The sequence below is a fragment of the Cyphellophora europaea genome (genome assembly GCF_000365145.1).
Source record: "Cyphellophora europaea CBS 101466 unplaced genomic scaffold supercont1.3, whole genome shotgun sequence".
NCBI classification, from domain to species: Eukaryota; Fungi; Ascomycota; class Eurotiomycetes; order Chaetothyriales; family Cyphellophoraceae; genus Cyphellophora; species Cyphellophora europaea.
Window position 1 is genome coordinate 3,262,915 of NW_008481809.1, and position 20,354 is coordinate 3,283,268.

Below are 20,354 nucleotides of genomic sequence, written 5' to 3' on the forward strand. Positions count from 1 at the left end.
GGGGTGGAAGCGAAGCAATGAAGAACGTAGTCATGCATGGATAAGGAATAGCGTGCAGGAGTCCAGCCAGGGTTTAGAGACGATTGTGGTACGACCACGCCTGATTTGGGCCAAAGGTAGCAGGGGTTAACGACACCCGAGGACCGATAGTCTGTGGATGGAACGCGAGTGGAAGCGGATGGACATGTCGACTGTTCAGGGGTGCTTGAAGCGCAAGTGGATGAGGGGTAGCCAGGCTCGCGGGAGGCTGGCCCAGCGTCAGGGTGCGAAGGACTCAATCGGGATATTTGCAAGCATAATAAGCCTCCGCTACTGTGCCAGTAGCACGTTGGCGGGTCGCCTGGGCGTGGTTTGGGGTCGCATTAGTAGCCCCGCGTGCCTGAGATTGGGTTGGCATGGCTAGCTGCAAAAGGTCAAGATCTCGGAGCAGACTTTGAAATCAATTTGCGACGAGGTCGATCCAGCTAATCCTCGTGCGTCTTCACAACGGTCGGGACGGTCGCGTCGGATTTTTGACAGCTTTTGACAGTATTTGACTGTGGTGGGCGGGAAGTTGATCTCCTTAGAGTGAGAATCGGCAATTTACCCGTATGAACATTCTGGGTGGACCACCCACTGCCCAGGACATCAGTTCAGGTGAGTCCGGGAGTTCCGATACAGGTCCGGTGCAGCTGCCAGCATCAGCGTGCTCATCACTATGGTCTTGCGTCGGAGGTATCACTCACAGGTGTTAAGCGAGAATGCAGTGTGTCTTCGCGGCGAGCCAGTTGAGACCCGGCCTGCAGTGGTGGCGGCCGGAGGCGGGAGCTAGACCATCCATGCCTCCAGGTCAGGGGTTAGGTGGAGTGCACAGAGAACGAATTGAGCTCAGAGCCAGTTCTGACAGCGCCCCCGCGGACCTCTTCTCGCTGGCGGATTCTGCATTCAGAATCCTTGATCCCGTGAGTTCTGAAGCGATATCTTTCAAAATTTTAACGACTCGGCATGATAGCATTTGTGACCGAGTCTCGATATTGGGGTTGGTCTTGTATACTTGTATTTTGGATTATCGACTCGTGCTTGACCAATACATGGATTAGTATGGTCAAGATCACCAGGACGCTTCGGTTGGGAGCCTCGCAAAGGTACGTAGTACTCCGGATACATGAAGCTTTCAACCGGGATGAACAAGGCCGTAGAGAACGTCCATTGACCCCTTTTTCGCACGTACCTTGTAGGGGAGAAAAAGCCTGATTCAGGCTTTCGGGGGCAGAATCGCAGATGGTAGAACGATGCTTTCGTGCCGCGTCGACAAGCTTTCGTGCGTCTTTTGAGAGTATCTCGTGGTCTTTGACGATCGACAGATAATTCGGCGAATTTTGAGGTCAAGGAGAAGTCTTCGTGGGAGGAAAAGTTTGGAGCCATCACTGGCAGATCGATGCGATCTCGCCGGGAACCGAAAGTGAAATACTGGGTCCCATTCTGCGGGTGCAGCACGTTGGTACGTCGTGTCTAAGACACAGCAGGCTTTGTGCTGTTGAATGTACCATTCTTTGAAATCTGTCAAGAATCGAGTCGACTTGATTCAGGCTCAAGATCGAGCTCGAACTCGAAATCGAAGGCATGCCCCCGTGAGTCGAATGCGCCTTCCGCAGGAGCAACCAGAATGTGCCAAGACTGGATCACTCTGTCGTGACTGCGGTACGCGCTTTCTTCCTGGAACCACGCAACTACGTATGTCCACCAAACAGTGACGAAACGACCTCATCAAGGCCAGCCGTCTACTCACCAGCACAGCGTTATGCATCGTGGCCGAAAGCGAGCGCCTCAGTACGCGTCAAACCCAATTCAAGGTCGGACCACATTTCACCATCATCTACTACGGCCATCATCCAGCCATTGTTTCAATGCAGGTCGCTTGATGGGTTGACTACTGGTCCTGAAACACTTGGGAAGCTTGCAGCAGTCAAAGTGGTGACCCATCATCGCGAGTATTCACGAGAACCATACGTCGCTGCATGCCGCTGACCACTCGACAGTTGTAAGTCTCCATCTTCTGTCGACCTAGCTGCAAGCCAATGCACCTCTCTGCAGCTCTCTGCAGCTCCCGCGAACCCGGTGAGGCTGGGAGCAGCATCCCGTGACTTCGTGGTGCTTTCCTGTTGAAGCCGGCATTAGCGTGTACTGCCACGCGTTTCCCAGGCGTCGCTCAGGCGTCGCTCAGGCGTCATGGTCGGGCTCTAGCACCGAGGCAGACATTGCCTAAGGAAAATACACAGCCCCCAGCTTCAGGGCCAATCAGCACTGCACACCCGCCTGCGACGATATTCTGAAACAGGCTGTCGGTCGATTTTTCCTGGCCGGCGCTTCTGCCATCTCACGGGCGCTGCTCGGCGCCAATCAGTGCCTTCTGAGCCAACGCTTTTGATGCCGTCGGGCTGACCCCCCCACCGATCATATTTTGAGCCTCACTCCCCGCGCTTGTCCCAGATTTGGTACTATTCTCGTGCGCGCAAAACACCACGCCATGCCACGCCTACACTTTGATTGTATCGACTGCACCGCGTATAGCCGCCAGGCGAGAGATTGCCATGTCTCTTCTCCCGTCTGTGACACTATTCTACACGGGTAACTGCACTAGACACAATGTCCTGGCGTGAGATATAGTCGCTGCAGTGCGCCTATATCCTCGCGCTGATGCCACCTCGTCCGGCTCAACGCGTCAACTCTCCTTTGTTCTTCGACGTGTCTACTCAACAACGCGATCACTTGCATACACCGCGCCCGATCCTCTCCTGCAGGTCGCTCTTGGTCAGGTTCTGTTCCCGGTTCGCATAGCCTTTCATTTTCTCACCCACTCACCCTTGGCCCTCAACTTTCTATATTTCATTGGTCTTTCCTTGCTCTGTTTCCTATCTCTCTCTGTCTCTCTGTCTCTCCCAGCCAGTCTGTCTCGTGAGAAGCAGGTCTTCTCCCCAGAAAGCACTCATCATGTGAGCCACCCTCCATTCTACTTTGCCGACCTTGACTCACCAGAATAGCATGTCCTTAGCGCCTTATTGTTATAGACCTATTACGCCTCCAGAGGCTGCTGCTGGTCAGCGCGGTCATCACCGCAACGTTTCCAATTTCTCCAACGCATCTTCATACTACAACAGCGCCACCGACACCTCGCCACAGTCTGTCCTAACCACCATCACCACGCCTAATCGCTCTCCAGTACTACGACAGAATGGCCCGACTCTTCTCCCCAAGATCCGGACGCAGGATTCAGGACTTACTGCTACGTCTGCTGGTCAGACTAAGGGTGCCCACCGGAGAGCCTCTTCGGTCAATGTCGCTCATCAAAGTATTGGAGCTCAGCGTCCTTACATGTACCGGAGCAGCACCGAGCCTGTCGAGTGCGCTACGCTGATGTCGCCCATCTCTAATGCGCCTCGATCAAGAGCTGCTTCAGTGGCTCCTTCTCCAGGCTACACCAATGCCACTCTGGACCGGACCAAGAAGTGCCACATTCGCTCCGGATCCGCCTCCAGTATCGACAGCAGTGTTCTATCTCGCTATGGTTACCCAACCTACCGCAATGTACCCATTTACGCGCCACAACAGCAGCAGACTCCGTCACCTGCTCTGTTCGCACAGGACTACAACGCGTATGGTGCTGCGACTGCTCTGATGGATCCTCCTATGATCAACCTGGAAGGGACTCTGGACTGTCCGATCGACCTCGAATCATTCTCTCGTCCATCGTCCCTGTCGCCGCCTCCTCCGACGCTTGCCTCGCAGCCACCGCTCGAGACATCGAGTCTTCTCGACTACCTCACTCAGCCTACCCAGCCCATCAATCTGGTCCGTCATCTGAATCCTGGCCCAGGTCGCGGTACAGTGAACTACTTCTGGTGGGACGTTCGCAATCTCCGCACCTGGCACTCATTCTCACTGCCTACATTCTCGATGCTGCCTGATCTCATGACACTTCTCAACTTTCAACATGAGACTAGCTCGTTGCCTGGCTACTCTCCTTTTGGCTCGAATCTCCAGACCGCCACCCCTGCCAGTGAAACTGATCTTACGTCTCTCATTACCAAGGTCTACTTTCCCCGCGCCAATGCCGCCGCACTTCATTCTCTTGGTGGCCCCAACAGCATCGCCCTCTACGCGGCCCCGCAAACCGCACAGACAGCGGCATCCGGGCCCCATTTCCTCGCCAACTATCCCTCGGACGGCGATCGTACTCTCAGTGGGATTCCGCGTGGCCGCGTCGTTGGTATCTGCAAGACTTTTGACAAATGGAACACGGGAATGCGGCGTGAGGGCCCGGCTCGTAAGGTCGAATATCTGAAGGGTCTCGCACAGCTGCAGAAATGCATGCGCGATCACAGCTGCAGATACGGCTTCATCATTACCGAGATCGAGCTTCTGTGCGTACGGGCCGGTTGCGACGAGAGAGGGGCGCCCTTCTTTGGCTACTTGGAGCTCGCCGAGGCCATACCTACCAAAACGTCCTTCAATATCGAACCTGAAGACATGATGGAAGGTGAGGACATGCCAATGACGGCCACGCTTGCGCTTTACTTCCTGCTCATGCTCGCGAAGCAGCACCCGCTGCCTGGTCAGCCGGGGAGCTTCATGGACGCCGGTGCATCCGGAGCGTTGAGCCGCCAGCGGATCTGGGATGGTAGTGATGTTGACGAAGAGGAGCGAGGCAAGGAAGGCCGTGACAAATGGATGCCTGAACCACAGATGGGCGAGAAGCGAGAGGCCAAAACGGTGCGCGGCTGGGTCATGCCCAGCGACCCATGGCACAAGAGGGAGGGCGGTGGCGGCAAGAGACGGGGTTGACCATGATGCTTGATGCATAGCATGTTTTGTATTGATGATTGTTGGATTGTAATGCTCAAGTGCCGAACAGGACGACTGGCGTCCTGGTGACGAATCGACAAGAACCTCCTGGACAATGAGGCACGATAATCAGAAAAAGTAATACAACTGCTCAGATTCATTCACTGCTGCGACCACTCATCCACCTCGTAAAGAACAAGGCGCATTTCACTGCCTCTTGGCGCGTACAGAATACTCGTGCTAGACACGCTCGCTAATCGCTCCCAGGAACCTATCATCGGCCGACCAACATCTTTCCACCACAGACAGCCGATGCCGAGCAGCATGTCAGCTGAGTCTGTGGGCTCATAGGTATTTCCTGCGCCCCGAACAGTGTATGATCTAGCCCCCTTCCGATGACGTACCCCCTTGTCCCTCCAACCACGCCCCACGCCCCGCGAGGTTGACAGGTTGAATTGGAACTGGATTTGACGTCGTATCGCGCCGCCAGACCAGCTACGGGCACTGCATCCGCTGGCGGGAAAGTATATACATCTTGATGACCCTCCTCGCCTCCGGTGCACCTGCTTATCCTCGAAGACTACAGCTATCATTCGGTTGACAAATTGAGCGCGCGATTCGACTTCACTCTTTCTTCGCACGCGTCCCAATCTACTGCTTCACATTGCGCTCAGCTCGCATCGACAGACGCTACACTACAGGCCTGCAAAGCACGATTCGCATCGCCCGGCGTCCGAGTTGCCCGCGCAATCATCGCGGAGCTTACCACTGACCTCCATAACATCCACCTCGATCTTCATCTCACTCGCACGCTGACCGCGACCCTCACCTAGCCCGCGCAGCACTCTGTCACCCGCAGCCATGTCCACAAGCAACGGCAGCGCCTCCGCCAACGGCGCACCCCTCACCCAACAATACTCGGCCAGCAAATCTGCCATGGCTGCCATCTTCGGCCCGGGCCACAGATACAATAAAGAGGAGCCAACGAAACCCCAGCAGTCTGGCGCAGAGCCACCCTCGGGCATCCAAGGCAAGGGCACCGTCAACGAGCCCTTTGACCAGGGCAACGCGCCTGAGAATCTCGCCGGCAATACACCCGCCCAGTCGACAGAAGAGCCGATAAGCGGCGCACAGGGTAAAGGCACTGTGGACGAGCCGTACGACCAGGGGAATAAGGATGGTAAGTGTATCTCCTTCTTGCGCCGAACTTCCACGCTCTTTCCCTCTTTCAGATTATTCTGACTGTCGCTACTGGAAAGCTAACACGCAACGCGCCACGTAGAAACCACCGCCGGCGACCAACCCGTCAACACCACAATCCAATCTCCCCCACCAACAACAAACACCGAAACCGCAACGACCACCACCGCGCAGACAAACGGCACCACCACCAGCCAGTCCCAGCCAGCCCCAACTTCCTCATCATCATCACAGCCCGCCGCCGCCGCCGCTGCCGCGGGCGGCGACAGCACCCGCGGCCGAACCCTAGCCCCACCCTCCAACACGCAGCGACAAGAACGCAGCGTCTCGCCCGGCACGCTGGACGACGGCACGCACGAGCTCTGTGGCGGCGAGAAGGGCGAGAACTACGAGCCCTCCCGTGGTCTGGGGAGGCTGGCGAACAAGTTGGGGAATCAGTTCAAATCGAAGACCTGAGCTTTGAGGTGCCGCGCAAGGGGAGGCCGGAAAGAGGATGCTGCATTAAGGAGAGGCATGAGTGGTTGGGGTTGTGCGTTGATATGCTGTGGTGTGATTCTGAGCCTAGTGTGCTGCGGGCTTTCTCTTGGTACAGACCAGAGGGGTCTCAATTGTGATGGTGATCTGTGAGCCACTGAGCACTGAGCACTGAGCATCGCTGTCGCGCAAGATGAGCGGCGAAGTCGGTTTTGGATTTTCTACACGGAAGAAGAGGAAACGGAGAGAGACAACGGACGTGCGCCTATCGTTAGAAAGTAACCCTGTTTGTTCCTTCTGCACTATCATGTTCTGAAGCATACGCTACACTTCGTGGGTTCCCAGGGAGTCACTGGAGCGCTGCTGCAAGTCCTTTACTCTCATCCATTCATCCATCAATTCTTACGACCTACACGGACCTTTGCTGCGAACTTGCTGTAACTGCAGCCCACGGGCGGCGCTATATATGTATATACATACACGAACCCAATACCCAAGCCGAGAACATGCTTAATCAATTGCATGATTCGAAAACTCCTTAGCTTTAAAGAATTTCTTCGTACCGTGTCTCAAAAAAACACCTGAAAGGCCCTGAAAGGGCCAGACAGACTCTCTGTTTCTCACTTTTCCACGTTTTGCCTCGTATTGCCTTACCTGTGTCTCCGACGCCCGAGGGCGGCGAAGGGCAAAAGAAGTTTCTTGGCATGCTATATACTATCCTACGGGCCACGGGCCACGGGCCACAGGCAATCTCTAGATGGACAGAATCTGTGCAGCCGGAGTGTTCTTCCGAGAATTGTTTCATCTATATAAACACACAAGAGATTTCATCCTATTGGGCCAACTTACTCTTAAGCAACTTGGTCAAAAACCTTTTCCATCGAGCTTGCGGACTGAGGTTGGGAAATGGTGCATACACACTGACTGTGAGCGACGCGCGCGATGAGCACCACTTCGGGGTCATGTGTGTTCTCTGTTCTATTCTAGTCAGTGGTTTCCGCTCGCAGCTTGATTTGAGGATGGTAAAAATTCAACCACCCCGTATCGGACGCCTCTTGTCTGTCTTCGTTCTTGGAGTCTATTACTCTATATCATGTCTAGAGACCCCCACGACAACGAACGACCACCTGCGCCAAAGCCACCCCCAAGCAACCACCTTCTCTCTCCCCTTGGCTATGGTAGGTTATGCAGCCATCTCTAACTCTACCTAGAACCGCCGACACGCCGACCACGCAACCGTCGCCACAGACCCTTCCTCACTAATAGCTATTCGGCACGACCGCCAACCTCCCCCCATCCGTAACCAGCACCGCCCCATTGACATACGCGCCCGCGCGCCCGACCAGCCACAGCACCAACCCCCCCATATCCGCCTCATCGCCCCCCCTCGTCGCGGGAATCATCGTCTTGTCCCACGTGCCCTCGACATTGTGGCCCTCGGTCTTGCCCTGGCGCGCGTACATGCCGCCCGTCATCTCGCTGAGGTAGAGGCCCGGGGCGATGGAGTTGACGCGGATGTCGTAGGGCACGAGCGCCGTGGAGAGCTGTTTGCTGAGGTGCAGGACGGCCGCTTTGGAGGGGCCGTAGGACAGGTTGGCGAGGGGGCGGCGGTTGTAGCCGCCGATGGACGAGGTTGTGATTATTTGAGGTCGGGGCCGGAAGTTGTCTAACGTGGGTTCGGGACGCGCTTTGTTGGCGGCGACGAGGAGGGGGAGGAAGGCCTGTTTGGGAAAGGAAAGAGATGGGAGTATCAGCCATGGTTTCTCTGACCCGATTGGGGTTGACCGTTCGAGAAGTTGAGCAACCTTCCACAACTGGCCCTGTATGGTGGAGAGCCATGGGGGCACCCAAGGAGGCACGTTCTTGTCTCTGGCTCACTTGCAACTTACAGCGACAGTAAAATGAATTCCCGTGACGTTGACGCCAAACGTTCCCGTCACCTCGTCCGTCTCAGGCTTCCACATGTTCTCTATCACCTTCTCCACGGGCAGCGGCTGCTGCTTCTCGTCGTAAAGCGGCACCGAAGGGCCGGAGATGCCCGAATTGGCGACCAGCACGTCGATAGCACTGACGCCATGCTGATCGGTGATGGTCTTCACCGCTGCAGCCAGGCTGTCCTTGGACGTCACGTCTGCCACGACCGGGTGGATGTTCTTGCCGGGGACCGTGGAAGCGACGGAGTCCAGAGAAGCCTGGCGGCGGCCGAGGATGAACACATGCGCCGCACCATTGAGGGCTAGGGCGCGCGCCATATAAGAGCCGAGACCTGAGGAGATGTTCAGTATCGGAAGTGGCGAATATGGGCAGAGTACTGTGGTTGAGAAGGGGTTGCGAAGGGGAGTGAAGGCTTACCGCTACCTCCACCGGTGATGACAGCGATGAGTCCATTGACGGCGAAGAGGTTCTCGAGTTTGAGTGCTGCGTTAGCGTCGGAGGTCATCGTCGCGATGCTATGATGCTCGCAGTGTGCTGTTGGCGTTTGGTGGGGGGTGGAGATTCGGCTGTGATCGTCTATGAATTCGACGCGTTGTTTGCAATAGATCGAGAGCTTATACTCATGTAGCAGCTAGATAACGACAAATCTATACTCGATGTCATGGACCGTCTTATTAATCACAAGGGCACTAAGCCAGGATGAGTTCATTGTCGCAGGCAGAGGGTGATACCTTGACGTAGGTATATATGCACGATGGTGGGGTCGAGCGGTGATATGATCGAGACATTTCGCTGGGGCATTGACTCATCCGATCTATACTACCCATAGTCTTAGCAAAAGTGGCCGTCTATAACTGCGATTATGTCTCGTGTCAAATGTTTTTTTCTATGATCACGAAGCTCGACTATGTCATATGTACAGCCTTGCCACCAACTCAAGCCCATCGATCCGTCAGTCTTGGTGCCTCCGAGCAGCATTCGCTGACTGCTCTCTACGAGGCCATCAAAGCTCCATCTATAGTGAGATCTGCTGTCAACTGATCATTTCCACCCCAACGCCAGTGCATGAAATATGTCCCAAATCAAGCTTTGATGTCGTACTTACGACGGAACATGCCATCAACCTCGGTGAGATAGTAAGTACCAGGCTTGAGGTTTTCGGTGCTTCCCGTAGGCTTAAAGTCTTTCTGAAGGTGGGCCTTCTCACGAGACAGGCACATCTGGTCGACCGTTAGCATACGTTCAATACAAGTGGAACTCTGCTTACCTCATCGTATGTCTCGGGAGGGACAACCATGCGTTCATCCAACCGCTTCTGGAGATCCAGTTTCTCTGCCAACTCGGTGGTATCGCCAACTACCTTCAAGCTGAAGAGAGCGCTGGCCAGACCAGAACCGTAGCTGAACACACCCACACGCTTGCCTTGGATCTGCTGGGGCGAAATGTTGCTGATCAAACTGACCAGACCACCATACACGCTGCCGCAATACATGTTACCACACATGGTGGCAACCTGAATCGAAGGCTGTACGCGCGCCTGGAAGCGTTTCTTGGTCAAAGCCATAAATGTCTTTTCAATATTTTTGTCGGTGAGAGAGGCCTGATACTCGAGGTCCCGCAGCTCGGGAGCAACCTCGGCGAAGGCAGGGTCGGAAGGGTTGTTGAGAAAATCGTTATAGAGCATGCGAGCGTATGACTTGGATACAAGCTTGCAGGTAGGGGCATGGAAAGCCATATAATCGAAACGGTCCAGAGGGGTGCTCTCTTCCGTGTGCGCGCCATTACCATTCGCATGGCCGTTCTGCAGAGATTTGAGAGTCTGTTCACGAGCGTTGTAGGCACTGTAGCACTTGTCCACAGCCTTGGTGTAGCACTGCAGAGAGAATTGGCCGTCAACGTATGGGTACTCGCTGGTCAGGTCGGGCTTGTAGAAATCGTAAGCATGCTCGATGTGGGTGCCACGTAGACCAGGTTCGAAGGCAATGGGAGCATCAGGTCCGATCAACATGGCGACGCAACCGGCACCACCTGTCGGGCGGGCGTTGCCCTTCTTGTAGAGAGCGATATCGCCAGCCACGACGATGGCTTCACGCCCATCCCAAGCAGAGGATTCTACCCAGTTGACTGCATTGAAAACAGCATTGGTGCCACCAAAGCAGGCATTGACCGTATCGATGCCCTCGACATTGTGGTTGCCACTCTCTTCAAACAGCTGCATCAGAACCGATTTGACAGACTTGCTCTTGTCCAACATGGTCTCTGTGCCAACTTCTAGACGGCCAATGTTCTTGAGGTCGATGTTGTACTTCTTGATCAGGGAGGAGAGCGTGGTGAGCGCAATCGAGTAGATGTCTTCCCGGTCATCGCAGAAGGACATCTTGGTCTGACCAAGACCAATGGTGTACTTGCCGGCGCTGACAGCATCGAACTTCTCGAGTTCGGTTTGATCGACACACTGGAGGAAGGTCAGGTGGCACGTGAGCAATTGACGGCGAGACTTACTTGGGTCGGGAAATAGATTTCGATGGCTTTAATGCCAATGTTCTGCGGTCGGGCGGCCATGTTGGATGTGTAGGTAAACAAGATGGTAGATGCAAGTGCGAGTCTTGGGAGTTCCGTGCTTTATCACTCCAAACAGCCAGTGCCAGCAAAGCGGAGGCGGTGAGGTAGTCGTGGAGGGGTCGCGGGGGCGATCGACAGGTCTATCAGGCGAGGGCAAGCGAAATTTCAGCAGCACGGTGAAGTAGGAAGGTCAAGAGTGTGTTGGTTGCGATGAGTTTCATACAAAGGTGAAAAGGGAAGCGGGTGATCGCTGCTGATCTACTTATTGCGGCTGCCTCCCTTCTCCGTCGCCATGCTCGTCACTGCCTTGGAAAAATATATTTTGTTGAAGCTGGGGTCCAATCTTAATCTCGAGTAGCGGGCGTGTCCCACCAATCGATAGGCTTCTGGCCCTGGCAGACAACTCCACCATGCAGGTCGTGCCACCCGCAAAATCGCCTTCCGTTCCTGCAGCGTGCGTCCAAGGATCGCCTTGCGGTGCTTCTTCCGAATGGCATCACCCAGCCAGCATTCTTAAGCGTGCCCAATAAAGGTAGACTGCCTGCGCGGAGGTAAGTCGGAGCCAGCATGAAGCAACTGAAGTATTGGACGCTGGCTATGAGGCTTAGATACCTATGCCACGCACGACGCACGACGCACAACGTCCTGCGTCAGTGCCTAACTCGAACGGTTTCTGGTAAGAAGGGGACAGCAAATTGGGTGATGTTTGGCTTGTATATATCATTGTATGGTTCTGCTGATGCGGATCAAGTATAGGCAATGGCTTTAGCACGTCTTCTGTCAAGCTATACAAAGTGACACCCACGAGTTGCAGCAGCCATGTCGCCGACACAACAGCAAAAGCTTCGGCTGGGAGTGTTCGCTTTGATTTGACTTACCTAGATACCAGACAGACACTTCAAGACTACGCCGGGATAATCCAGCCTAGTAGGAAGTCGTGGCATCACCATGAATCAGGGTCTGCCGTAGACATGACCTGGATCGACTCCAGCCTGGCCGAGTCTGATGCAGGGGACAGAATGTGCCGCCGAGCTGAACCTCAAATACCCGCTGAATTCTTCCTGGGACTGTGGAGCGGGTCAGCACAGGAACAAGATGTGTCGCGAGGTATCAGGTTGCTGTAGACGTCTCGTTCAGACTGTTGAGCTTGAACTTTTGATCGCTTTCAGGCTCGAGGAGCTTCAAGTTGAGGATCGAAAAGGATATCATCTTGGAGAGGAAAAGGATCGTAATGGCGAAACTTACGTGTAGATCGCGCAGACCGTTATAGCCAACTTTGTGCCATGTACAATTCAGAGATACCTAAGGCGATTTGCACACTCTAGGGTATCAAGTTTACAGCTTGTGCTGGGGTTGGTGGAAAGTGAAAGACCACCGACATCTTCTGTGCCTGATGGCGTTGAGCTTGGCGTGCAAGGCTGCAGATGTTGCCAAGCCTGGTTGGTGACTGCGCTGGTTTGAGCCCCGCGGCTCGGAGCCTACGAACAATTGACCCGTTGACTGTTGCTTGCTACCCAATCTTGCATAGGGCGCCAGCTCACAATACAAATTCACCTGCTTGTTCTCATCATCCCTTTCAGAGACTCTCTTCCTAATCAGGTATCAACACCTTGCCCACCATGGCTGCTCCCAGTGCGTCCTAGAATCAATACCCCACAAGTCAGGAACAGTTGCAGTACTAACTACGCTCGATACAGACCCCCAGGATATCGCGAGTATGTCGGTCCCTAACCACCAACCGACTCAGTTGTCTAACGAAGACCAGACCAATTCGTTGATTTCTACTACAACACCTTCGACAACAACCGCGCCGGCCTGGCTGCTCTTTACGTAAGATTGAACGTGCAAACATTATGAATTGAGGCTGAAAAGAATGAAGCGCGACTCGTCTATGCTTTCCTTCGAGAGTTCCCAATTCCAAGGAGCTCAGAATATCTCCGAGAAGCTACAGGTAGGCGACAGGGAAATACTATGAAGCATTGGCAACTGATCTTGCGACAGAGCCTTCCGTTTCAGCGGGTCGTGCACAAGGTCGATACGAAGGATGTGCAGCCCTCAAGCCAGCAAGGTGGCATCATTGTCCTGGTCACCGGTGCTCTGCAGTTTGACGACAGCCCACAGCCCATGAGCTTCGCTCAGACCTTCCAGCTCTTGCCAGGTTCGTGAAGATGCTCCCACACTCAAACAGGACAGGACTCTAATATGCAACAGAGGGCGGCAACTGGTTTGTCCAGAACGATATTTTCAAGCTGATCTACCCTGCGTCTTGATTAGTAGCGTTGCAGCGAACGAGGCGCACTTCAAAGCTGCGGCCTTAATTTCGGGTTTCGGGGTTGCGAGCATAAAAAGAACAAGTAGACAGTTGCGAAAGCAAAAGGGACACAGGAGAAAGCGATGAACAGAAACTGGAGAAGCAGGCAGACAGATTCCCATGCACGCAGCATGAAGCAATTATCTCGCTAGACAACAGGCAAGCATCCATAACAAGACTGCATCTTCACAGCCTCAAAGGCGGCAGGCGACAGAGCCAAGTGCCCCCCCCGGTATAACAGCTGGCATTGGATTCCCGAGTGGTCTTACAATATGACGCGTGGCTGTGGCTCCGGTGATGCCAGGCTGCGATGTTTCTACACCCGCAAAGTGTGACTCGTAAACATAAAAACGTTCCCGTGTCTACGTACGTTTTCAAGTCGATAGAAATTCTCGTTGTTTTACAAGAAGCACGTTTCATCATTGCAGCAGAAACAGTGCACCCTTGTCGTTCCACCTCTGCACTCGTCGCTTCCCAATTGGCACTAGTGTAGCAGGACCCTGTTAACCCTAGGCGCAGTCGCCCTACAGGTCTCCGGCACCCGTCAGCAAACATTGACCACGATTCACTTTACATACATTCCACCACAGCACAATTGGAGCCTCCAACGCATCCGGAACGAGTGTTGAAAGCCATCGAGTATTCGACACAACAATACACATTCACAATCTGCGTCGCGCCGTTTCACCTCGCAGCGATATCCTAGCAGCATTGGCCTGTTTCTGAACACCATTTCCTTCGCAGCTCGCGTTGACTGCGCAACAAACACCCCCGCTGTACCACCAGAATGACGCTCGCCGAAGAGTTCAGGTCCAGGAATTTCTCCATCTATGGCCAATGGTACGTATCTCGCCTTGGTGTGCGATCAAGGGAGGGTCCCGGAGCGAACCTGCGACGACGGCCTCACCCTCGCAGCGCATCTCGAGCGCAATGCCTGCTAACAGCTACCCAGGCTCGGCGTCCTGTGCATCATCCTAGGCTTTGCCCTAGGTATCGCCAACATCTTCCACTTCAATCTCCTCATTCTCTTTAGCATCATTTTGCTGTATGTATCATGTTCCGGCACCCAAACGGCGACCTAACTTTCCGTAGGGTCAGCTCATTTATCCTCATATTCGTTGAGGTGCCACTGCTATTACGTATCTGCCCGACGTCGGCCAAGTTCGACGCCTTCGTGCGTCGGTTCACGACCAACTACATGAGTACGTGTCTAAGATCGTGCCGCTGCTGCATGCGATAATAACAATCAATAACAGGAGCCGCAATGTACGGTTTAATGAGCTTGGCACAATGGCTGAGCTTAATAGTGGCGGGCAGCAGCTTGATCGCTGCCGCTGTCGTGCTTCTCCTGGCTGGCGCATGCTACGCCCTTGCCGGCCTCAAACACCAGGATTTCGTGGGAAGCAAGACCCTTGGAGGCCAAGGTGTCGCACAGATGATTGTTTGAAGTACTGAGCACATTCTGTGGCCGTTGTGGGTGTTTCTCGTGGTGCTACATTGCAGTATTACGAGCGACACGATCAACCTAACCACAGCTGTACGAAATAGCAGAGGCGTTGAACTGGAGAAAGCGTCGATATGAGGAATGGAATGCAGCCGGGCACACTGAGAAAGCGCGACGGATCTCATCGCTCACAGCGCATGTCGTTTACGAGCGAACTGGACTGAACTCCATTATCGATTACCAGTTGGACACGTTGACAGCGTGGAGTAGTCTATGATATTGCCAACATGTATTAGAAGCACGTGAATAACGAAATGCTAAGGGATTACCTTGGGTCAGACACCCTAGAGGATATACCATTCCCTGTGGTGTACTGGCCTACCTGCTTGACGGCAACTCGTTATCTGCCGAAAGTGGTAGAATTCTGTTCAACAAGCAATGACTTCACAGCCCTCGTTTCAACTTTCAACTAGTGCGAGAGAGCCTCAGCTCCACGGCCCTGCTCGGAACACGAATCACACTTGTCGTTTGCGAAGCTGACGCTATACCTGGTTGAGCGGCAGAGCTGTCAATCTGCTGGAAATAGCACGCTGAGCCACCCAGTTCCAACGACTGGCCCCCAGTGGTGTCAATCGTCCATACGGGCCGCCTTAAAACTAGCATCAGCCCCGGGCTGTAGGGCTTGGAGCGCCGCCACGCCTAGAATCAGCTCGTTTCGAGTTGAGTGTACTACCGTCTTCTTCTTCAACAAGTCCCTTCGAGAGACGCGTTCTCGATGAACAACCACCTGCGTCACTTATCTCAATGGAAAATGAACCCGCAGACTTCCTGCAGGTCCCTATCACCGAGCGCGAACGCGTAGAAGCGCGCCGGCGGAGTACGTCCATTGAACGATTGCTCCCGGACGCCGAATCGGTATATTCTCAGCCTTTCGAAGATGACCGTCAGGATCTCGTTTCTCCGGTACCTAGCAGATTTGCATCGGTGCGGGGTGAATCGAGCCAGCCACGAAGGTTTCATTCATATCAAGGCAATCAATATGCTCCAATTTCACCCATTGACGAGGAAGACATCGCCGATGCCGCCAGCGACGTGCCCTCACGACCCCGGACCATCCCCCAATCCGAGAAATCATTCGAGCCCTTAGTGCCGTTGCCAGATCTGTGGACACCCATCTGGTTAAGACGGTCGACCCTCGCCGTCTTCATCGCCTTCTTCGTGGTGTCTATCGTTGCGCTGATAATCCTATGGGTTCTCTCCGCCACGCGAACCGGCTTCGATGTCCACTTCGACGGCCCTCATCATGCTTGGTGGGTATATGTCCCAACCATCGCCGTCGTCCTCCTCGTGGGCTTGTGGCGACAGGTCGACTATCACACCAAGACCCTCATGCCCTGGGACGAACTCCAAAGAGGACCCGTCACAGCCTCCAAAAGTCTTCTGCTCAACTATGTTTCACCATTGCAGATTGTAGCATTATTTCAAGCGTTCGTGCATAACCATATACCCATTGTTGCGACAGTCTCAAGCTTTATGTTTCTCAAGATCATTACTGTATTTTCCACCGGCCTATTCATCCTTTTGCCGAAAAATGTCTCTCAGGGCAACTTTCCTCTTTTATCACTATCACGATTCGATGCGGCGATTACAAATGACGCCACTTCTGCGCCGGTAAGCGCTTACTACGGCAGTGTATACCAAGGCATACCATTTCAGCCGGGTGTGGCGATAGATCTGGCTTACGCACCATTCCAGTACGATGAGAGCAGAGATGAGGAAATCGCGGAGAACGCGACTTTTTCGGCGGATGTGGATGCATTTGTGCCGACAATCAGCTGCAGAGCTGTTGATGTGACTCTGGATGGCGACTCGACCAGACAGCAATCGAGCACCGGGGACGTATTTGGAGACGGTATACGGATAAGGATACCATCTGACAGCACCTGTGATAATTGGGCTGCCATGGTCATTTCAGCCTTGAATCCTCAGCTACAAGTGGCACCGAGCAATCAGGTATATGGTTCGCTACAAGCGCTCTCCTGTGGCACAGGCGAACCACCAGGAGCTCTCCTCTTCACGGTGCTCAATCTCGGCTTCGAGCAGGATCTGCGGGATGGCTCGGTTCAGTTGGCTCTTGCTGGAGAGGACGTGGCGACTAGCTCGTCACGGACTGTAACCAACATGACGAATGTCATCTGCGAGGCAGGCCACACCCTCACGACCATCAAGGTCTCCAACAATACGCTCGAGATGAATACGCCTTCTCAGGGTGTTACCTTGGAGCCTGCCGACAACGTCCGGAACCGGACGCTGGATAATCTTTCGGATGGAGATGTTATGGCAACTTTCGCAGCGACAGTGTCTGCGGGTGGTAGCCAGTTTGGCGAAGTGCAAGGAGCAGACAATACCAGCGGCTTCTTCACTCTGATGGCTCTGCATCATGGAACCAGGGATGTCAGCCGGTTGCTGAATACGGATGACCTCAGCCGTGCTGCGGAAGTGACCTTCAAGGGCGTCATGGCTCAATACGCCCACCTCAGCCTCTCACAACCTACTGGTGAGGAGATACGGGGAAGCGCACAACGCATGCAAACGAGATATGTGGTCAACGATCCTTCAGCGGCTCTCATGATCGGAGCGCTTGTTGTCTCGATCGTAGCAGCATTCATTCTCCTTTTCTCTGCGCCGCGAGCAGTTGTCCCCCGGGACCCAGGTTCAATCGCAGCAGTCGCTGCGACATTGACAAACTCAATCGAGCTGAACCGACTGCTTCGTCGCGGAGGCGTGCCCAGCGAGAACAACCAGGAGGCAGCGCTTGATGGCTACGAGTTCGGCACCGCGATTGCCACAACCGAGCACGGACAGGCGTCCTTTAAAGTCGTGGCCTCAGAGGGTATCAAGGACCACAATGCGCCTAAGCCAGAGAACACGCTGAAATGGTGGCATCCCATCACAGCAAGTATTCCTTTCGCTCTATTCGTCCTTGCGATACCAATAGTCCTCATTGGCATGCTCGAACTTACTCAGAAGCGAAGCGAAGATGGCGGTATTCTGAATGTCCCGGACAATCAGGCCACAGATATCTTCACTCACTACATCCCCTCCTTGGTCATGATCATCGTGGCGTCCCTCCTGAACCTCCTCGACTTCAACATCCTCGTATTCACACCTTGCTCCGCTCTCGCCGCTGGCGGTGCCACGGCCCAGAAGTCCATCCTGGCGCACTACCTCGGCATCACCTCACCCTGGGCGCTGTTCGAAGCCATCAAAGTGCGCCACATCAACGTAGTTCTCTCGACCATTGCCACGCTTATCGCCAGCATTCTCGCCATTGTGGCCGCCGGCCTCTACAACGTTGATAGCTTTGATACTGTTGGTAGCGCCATCGCTCTTAGCTCGTCCTCGCGCTTCACGCTTGAATGGCCCAACAGTGCGAACACCGATAATGGCGCCGCCGGCATCATCAACGCCGTGCTGCACGACAATCTCAGCTACCCTGCCTTCACGTATCGCAGCTTGGTCTTCCCAACTTTCAGTCTAGACAATGGGGACCTCGAGACCGGCAATGGCTCCACACGTACCACGGCCACCAACAGCACGAAAATCACTCTGGATGCGCTTATGCCGGACCTGCAATGCTACCGTGTCGACCGCAATTTTATGACAATTTTCAACGACGACAACGGCCAGGTAACCGTCGACATCCTCGCCACTCTGCCCGACTCCTGCCAGCTCGCCGGGACCAGCGGGGCAGGATCGTTCATTGACTTCAGTAACACCTTCAATGTTCCCTCCGATAGCAGCACAGTCTTCGGTGGTCGACAGAACGACCTCCTCTTCGGCTCTGGCGCCGAGCTGATCGGCAACACCCTCAACACTACGACACTGAATCTGTCATCCCTCATCGCCGACAACCCGCCCGTCGGCTGCCCCTCGCTCGCCTTCACGTACGGCCGCTTCTCGGCTAACACCACCTCCGCGGACGTCAGCAGCATGCTCTGCTACCAGCAGATCCAGACGGTGCGCGCTTCCTTCGCCCTCATCGGCAACACGACGGCCATCGACGTGGCACGCGGCGTCAGCATCGACGCCACGGACGCGCAGCTGCTGGCCAACCCGCTCAGCACGGACGGCGACGACAAAGTCTTCAACATGCACATCCAGCGTAATCTGGCGTGGCAGATGCGGCCTTTTGCCGCCACCGCGGACCCCGCGGCTTTCGATCTCGACGCTTTCTTCCAGGGTGTGCTGAACCCGGATGACGCGCCAACGCGGCCCCTGGATCCAGAGAGCCTGGCGGGCGAAGACAATGACAGCGAGCTGCTCGGCGCGGTGCTCGACTTTTATCGCCTATACATGGCACAGGCTATCAGCATGAACATGCGCGACGACGACGACAACACCAACTCCAACAACGGCACGCAGTCCTCCTCCTCCTCCTCCTCCTCCTCCTCCTCTCCATCTCCACCCCTCTCCCGTCGCCAAGCACCCGCACCCCTCGCGACCATCGACACGACCATCTCCACCCCGCGCCTCATCCAAAGCCGCACCAGCAAGCTCCTCCTCCAAGTCCTCCTCGCCCTCACCACGCTGCTGAGCGGCACGGCCTGGCTCCTCACGCGCTTCCGCCGCGTCCTGCCGCTCGACCCCAACAGCGTCGCGGGCACGATGAGTCTGCTCGCGGGCTCGGATCTCGCGCACTGCGTCGACGACGGTCTGTGCGAGTGCTGCGGAAAGCCGAGACGGAATAGTTTTGGGACCGTCGCGGAGGCTGATGCGGAGGCAGAGGCAGCAGAGGCTGAGGAGGAAGGTGGGCCGCTGGGCGCGGGGCGTGGCGGGAGGGTGAGCGTGCATGCGCCGAGTTTCGTGACTGCAGCAGGGGGGATAGGGGCGGAGCGCGAGGGCGTCATACCCGTGGGTGCCGAGTGGTATCAAGGCCACGGCCGCGGCCGCCGCCGCGGTGGGGGCGGGCGATGGAACACGGTGTTCTCAGGCAAGCGCTTTAGTTCCGGGTGGTGGGCCGAGAGGCGGGATCGGGGACGGCGAAGGCGCTGGGGCGTCGATGTCGGGGACCGCGCGGACGGGAGTGCCGCCGACGAGGACTGGGAGTTGGGGCCGCGGAGGCTGAAGGCCGGGAGTGATGTCGGGCCCGGTATGAGGTTTGAGATGAGGGATTTTATGGTGGGGAGGGGGGCCGGTGGGCCCAGGGATGGGGGTGGGGAAGGGGGAAGTGGAATTGGTGGCTTGAGAGGGAGGAGTTTGGAGGTGCCGGCGAGGGAGGGCGCGTATGGTTATGGCTACGGCTACGGTGGATCTGGCTATGGCGAGGGAGGCCTCCGTGGCGAGGATACGAGTATGGAGCGTGGTCGGGGCATGGGCATCTCTGCTGCGGCGAGTGAGGCGGGGAGTCGAGAGGGGAGTGTGGATGTTGGGGAGGGTGATGAGAGGGGTCGCCACGGAGGAGGAGATGGAGATGGAGGAGGTGCTGGTGCGGGTGCGGGATTCAACTTCTCGAGAGGAGGGTATTCGAGAGTGGCGGGCGATGGCGATTTTAGAGGCGAGGCGTGAGGGATCATGGCTTGTTTGGAAATAAAACGCGGGAAGACT

General features: G+C 55.3%; 7 protein-coding genes across 7 annotated transcripts; 5 read left to right on the top strand and 2 right to left on the bottom strand.

The window, feature by feature from the left end:
- Positions 1 to 3,021: 3,021 nt before the first annotated feature.
- Positions 3,022 to 4,821, top strand: HMPREF1541_04159 (uncharacterized protein; the record flags this gene model as incomplete). The annotated part of the gene is made up of 1 exon (XM_008718505.1): positions 3,022 to 4,821. The coding sequence occupies one exon, from the start codon at positions 3,022 to 3,024 to the stop codon at positions 4,819 to 4,821; it is 1,800 nt and encodes a 599-aa protein (XP_008716727.1).
- An 861-nt stretch (positions 4,822 to 5,682) lies between these two features.
- On the top strand, positions 5,683 to 6,477 carry HMPREF1541_04160 (uncharacterized protein; the record flags this gene model as incomplete). The annotated part of the gene is made up of 2 exons (XM_008718506.1): positions 5,683 to 6,001; positions 6,104 to 6,477. 2 exons carry the CDS (start codon positions 5,683 to 5,685, stop codon positions 6,475 to 6,477), a joined length of 693 nt encoding a protein of 230 aa, XP_008716728.1.
- Positions 6,478 to 7,754: 1,277 nt separating this feature from the next.
- Positions 7,755 to 8,935, bottom strand: HMPREF1541_04161 (uncharacterized protein; the record flags this gene model as incomplete). Its single annotated transcript, XM_008718507.1, has 3 exons — positions 7,755 to 8,216; positions 8,385 to 8,761; positions 8,848 to 8,935. The coding sequence occupies 3 exons, from the start codon at positions 8,933 to 8,935 to the stop codon at positions 7,755 to 7,757; spliced, it is 927 nt and encodes a 308-aa protein (XP_008716729.1).
- Positions 8,936 to 9,512: 577 nt separating this feature from the next.
- Positions 9,513 to 10,992, bottom strand: HMPREF1541_04162 (hydroxymethylglutaryl-CoA synthase; the record flags this gene model as incomplete). Its single annotated transcript, XM_008718508.1, has 3 exons — positions 9,513 to 9,650; positions 9,698 to 10,885; positions 10,933 to 10,992. The coding sequence occupies 3 exons, from the start codon at positions 10,990 to 10,992 to the stop codon at positions 9,513 to 9,515; spliced, it is 1,386 nt and encodes a 461-aa protein (XP_008716730.1).
- Positions 10,993 to 12,611: 1,619 nt separating this feature from the next.
- On the top strand, positions 12,612 to 13,262 carry HMPREF1541_04163 (uncharacterized protein; the record flags this gene model as incomplete). The annotated part of the gene is made up of 6 exons (XM_008718509.1): positions 12,612 to 12,624; positions 12,690 to 12,707; positions 12,758 to 12,822; positions 12,872 to 12,943; positions 12,994 to 13,150; positions 13,204 to 13,262. 6 exons carry the CDS (start codon positions 12,612 to 12,614, stop codon positions 13,260 to 13,262), a joined length of 384 nt encoding a protein of 127 aa, XP_008716731.1.
- An 828-nt stretch (positions 13,263 to 14,090) lies between these two features.
- HMPREF1541_04164 (golgi apparatus membrane protein tvp18) lies at positions 14,091 to 14,750 on the top strand (the record flags this gene model as incomplete). Its single annotated transcript, XM_008718510.1, has 4 exons — positions 14,091 to 14,143; positions 14,256 to 14,348; positions 14,396 to 14,505; positions 14,560 to 14,750. The coding sequence occupies 4 exons, from the start codon at positions 14,091 to 14,093 to the stop codon at positions 14,748 to 14,750; spliced, it is 447 nt and encodes a 148-aa protein (XP_008716732.1).
- An 801-nt stretch (positions 14,751 to 15,551) lies between these two features.
- Positions 15,552 to 20,315, top strand: HMPREF1541_04165 (uncharacterized protein; the record flags this gene model as incomplete). Its single annotated transcript, XM_008718511.1, has 1 exon — positions 15,552 to 20,315. One exon carries the CDS (start codon positions 15,552 to 15,554, stop codon positions 20,313 to 20,315), a length of 4,764 nt encoding a protein of 1,587 aa, XP_008716733.1.
- Positions 20,316 to 20,354: the final 39 nt, after the last annotated feature.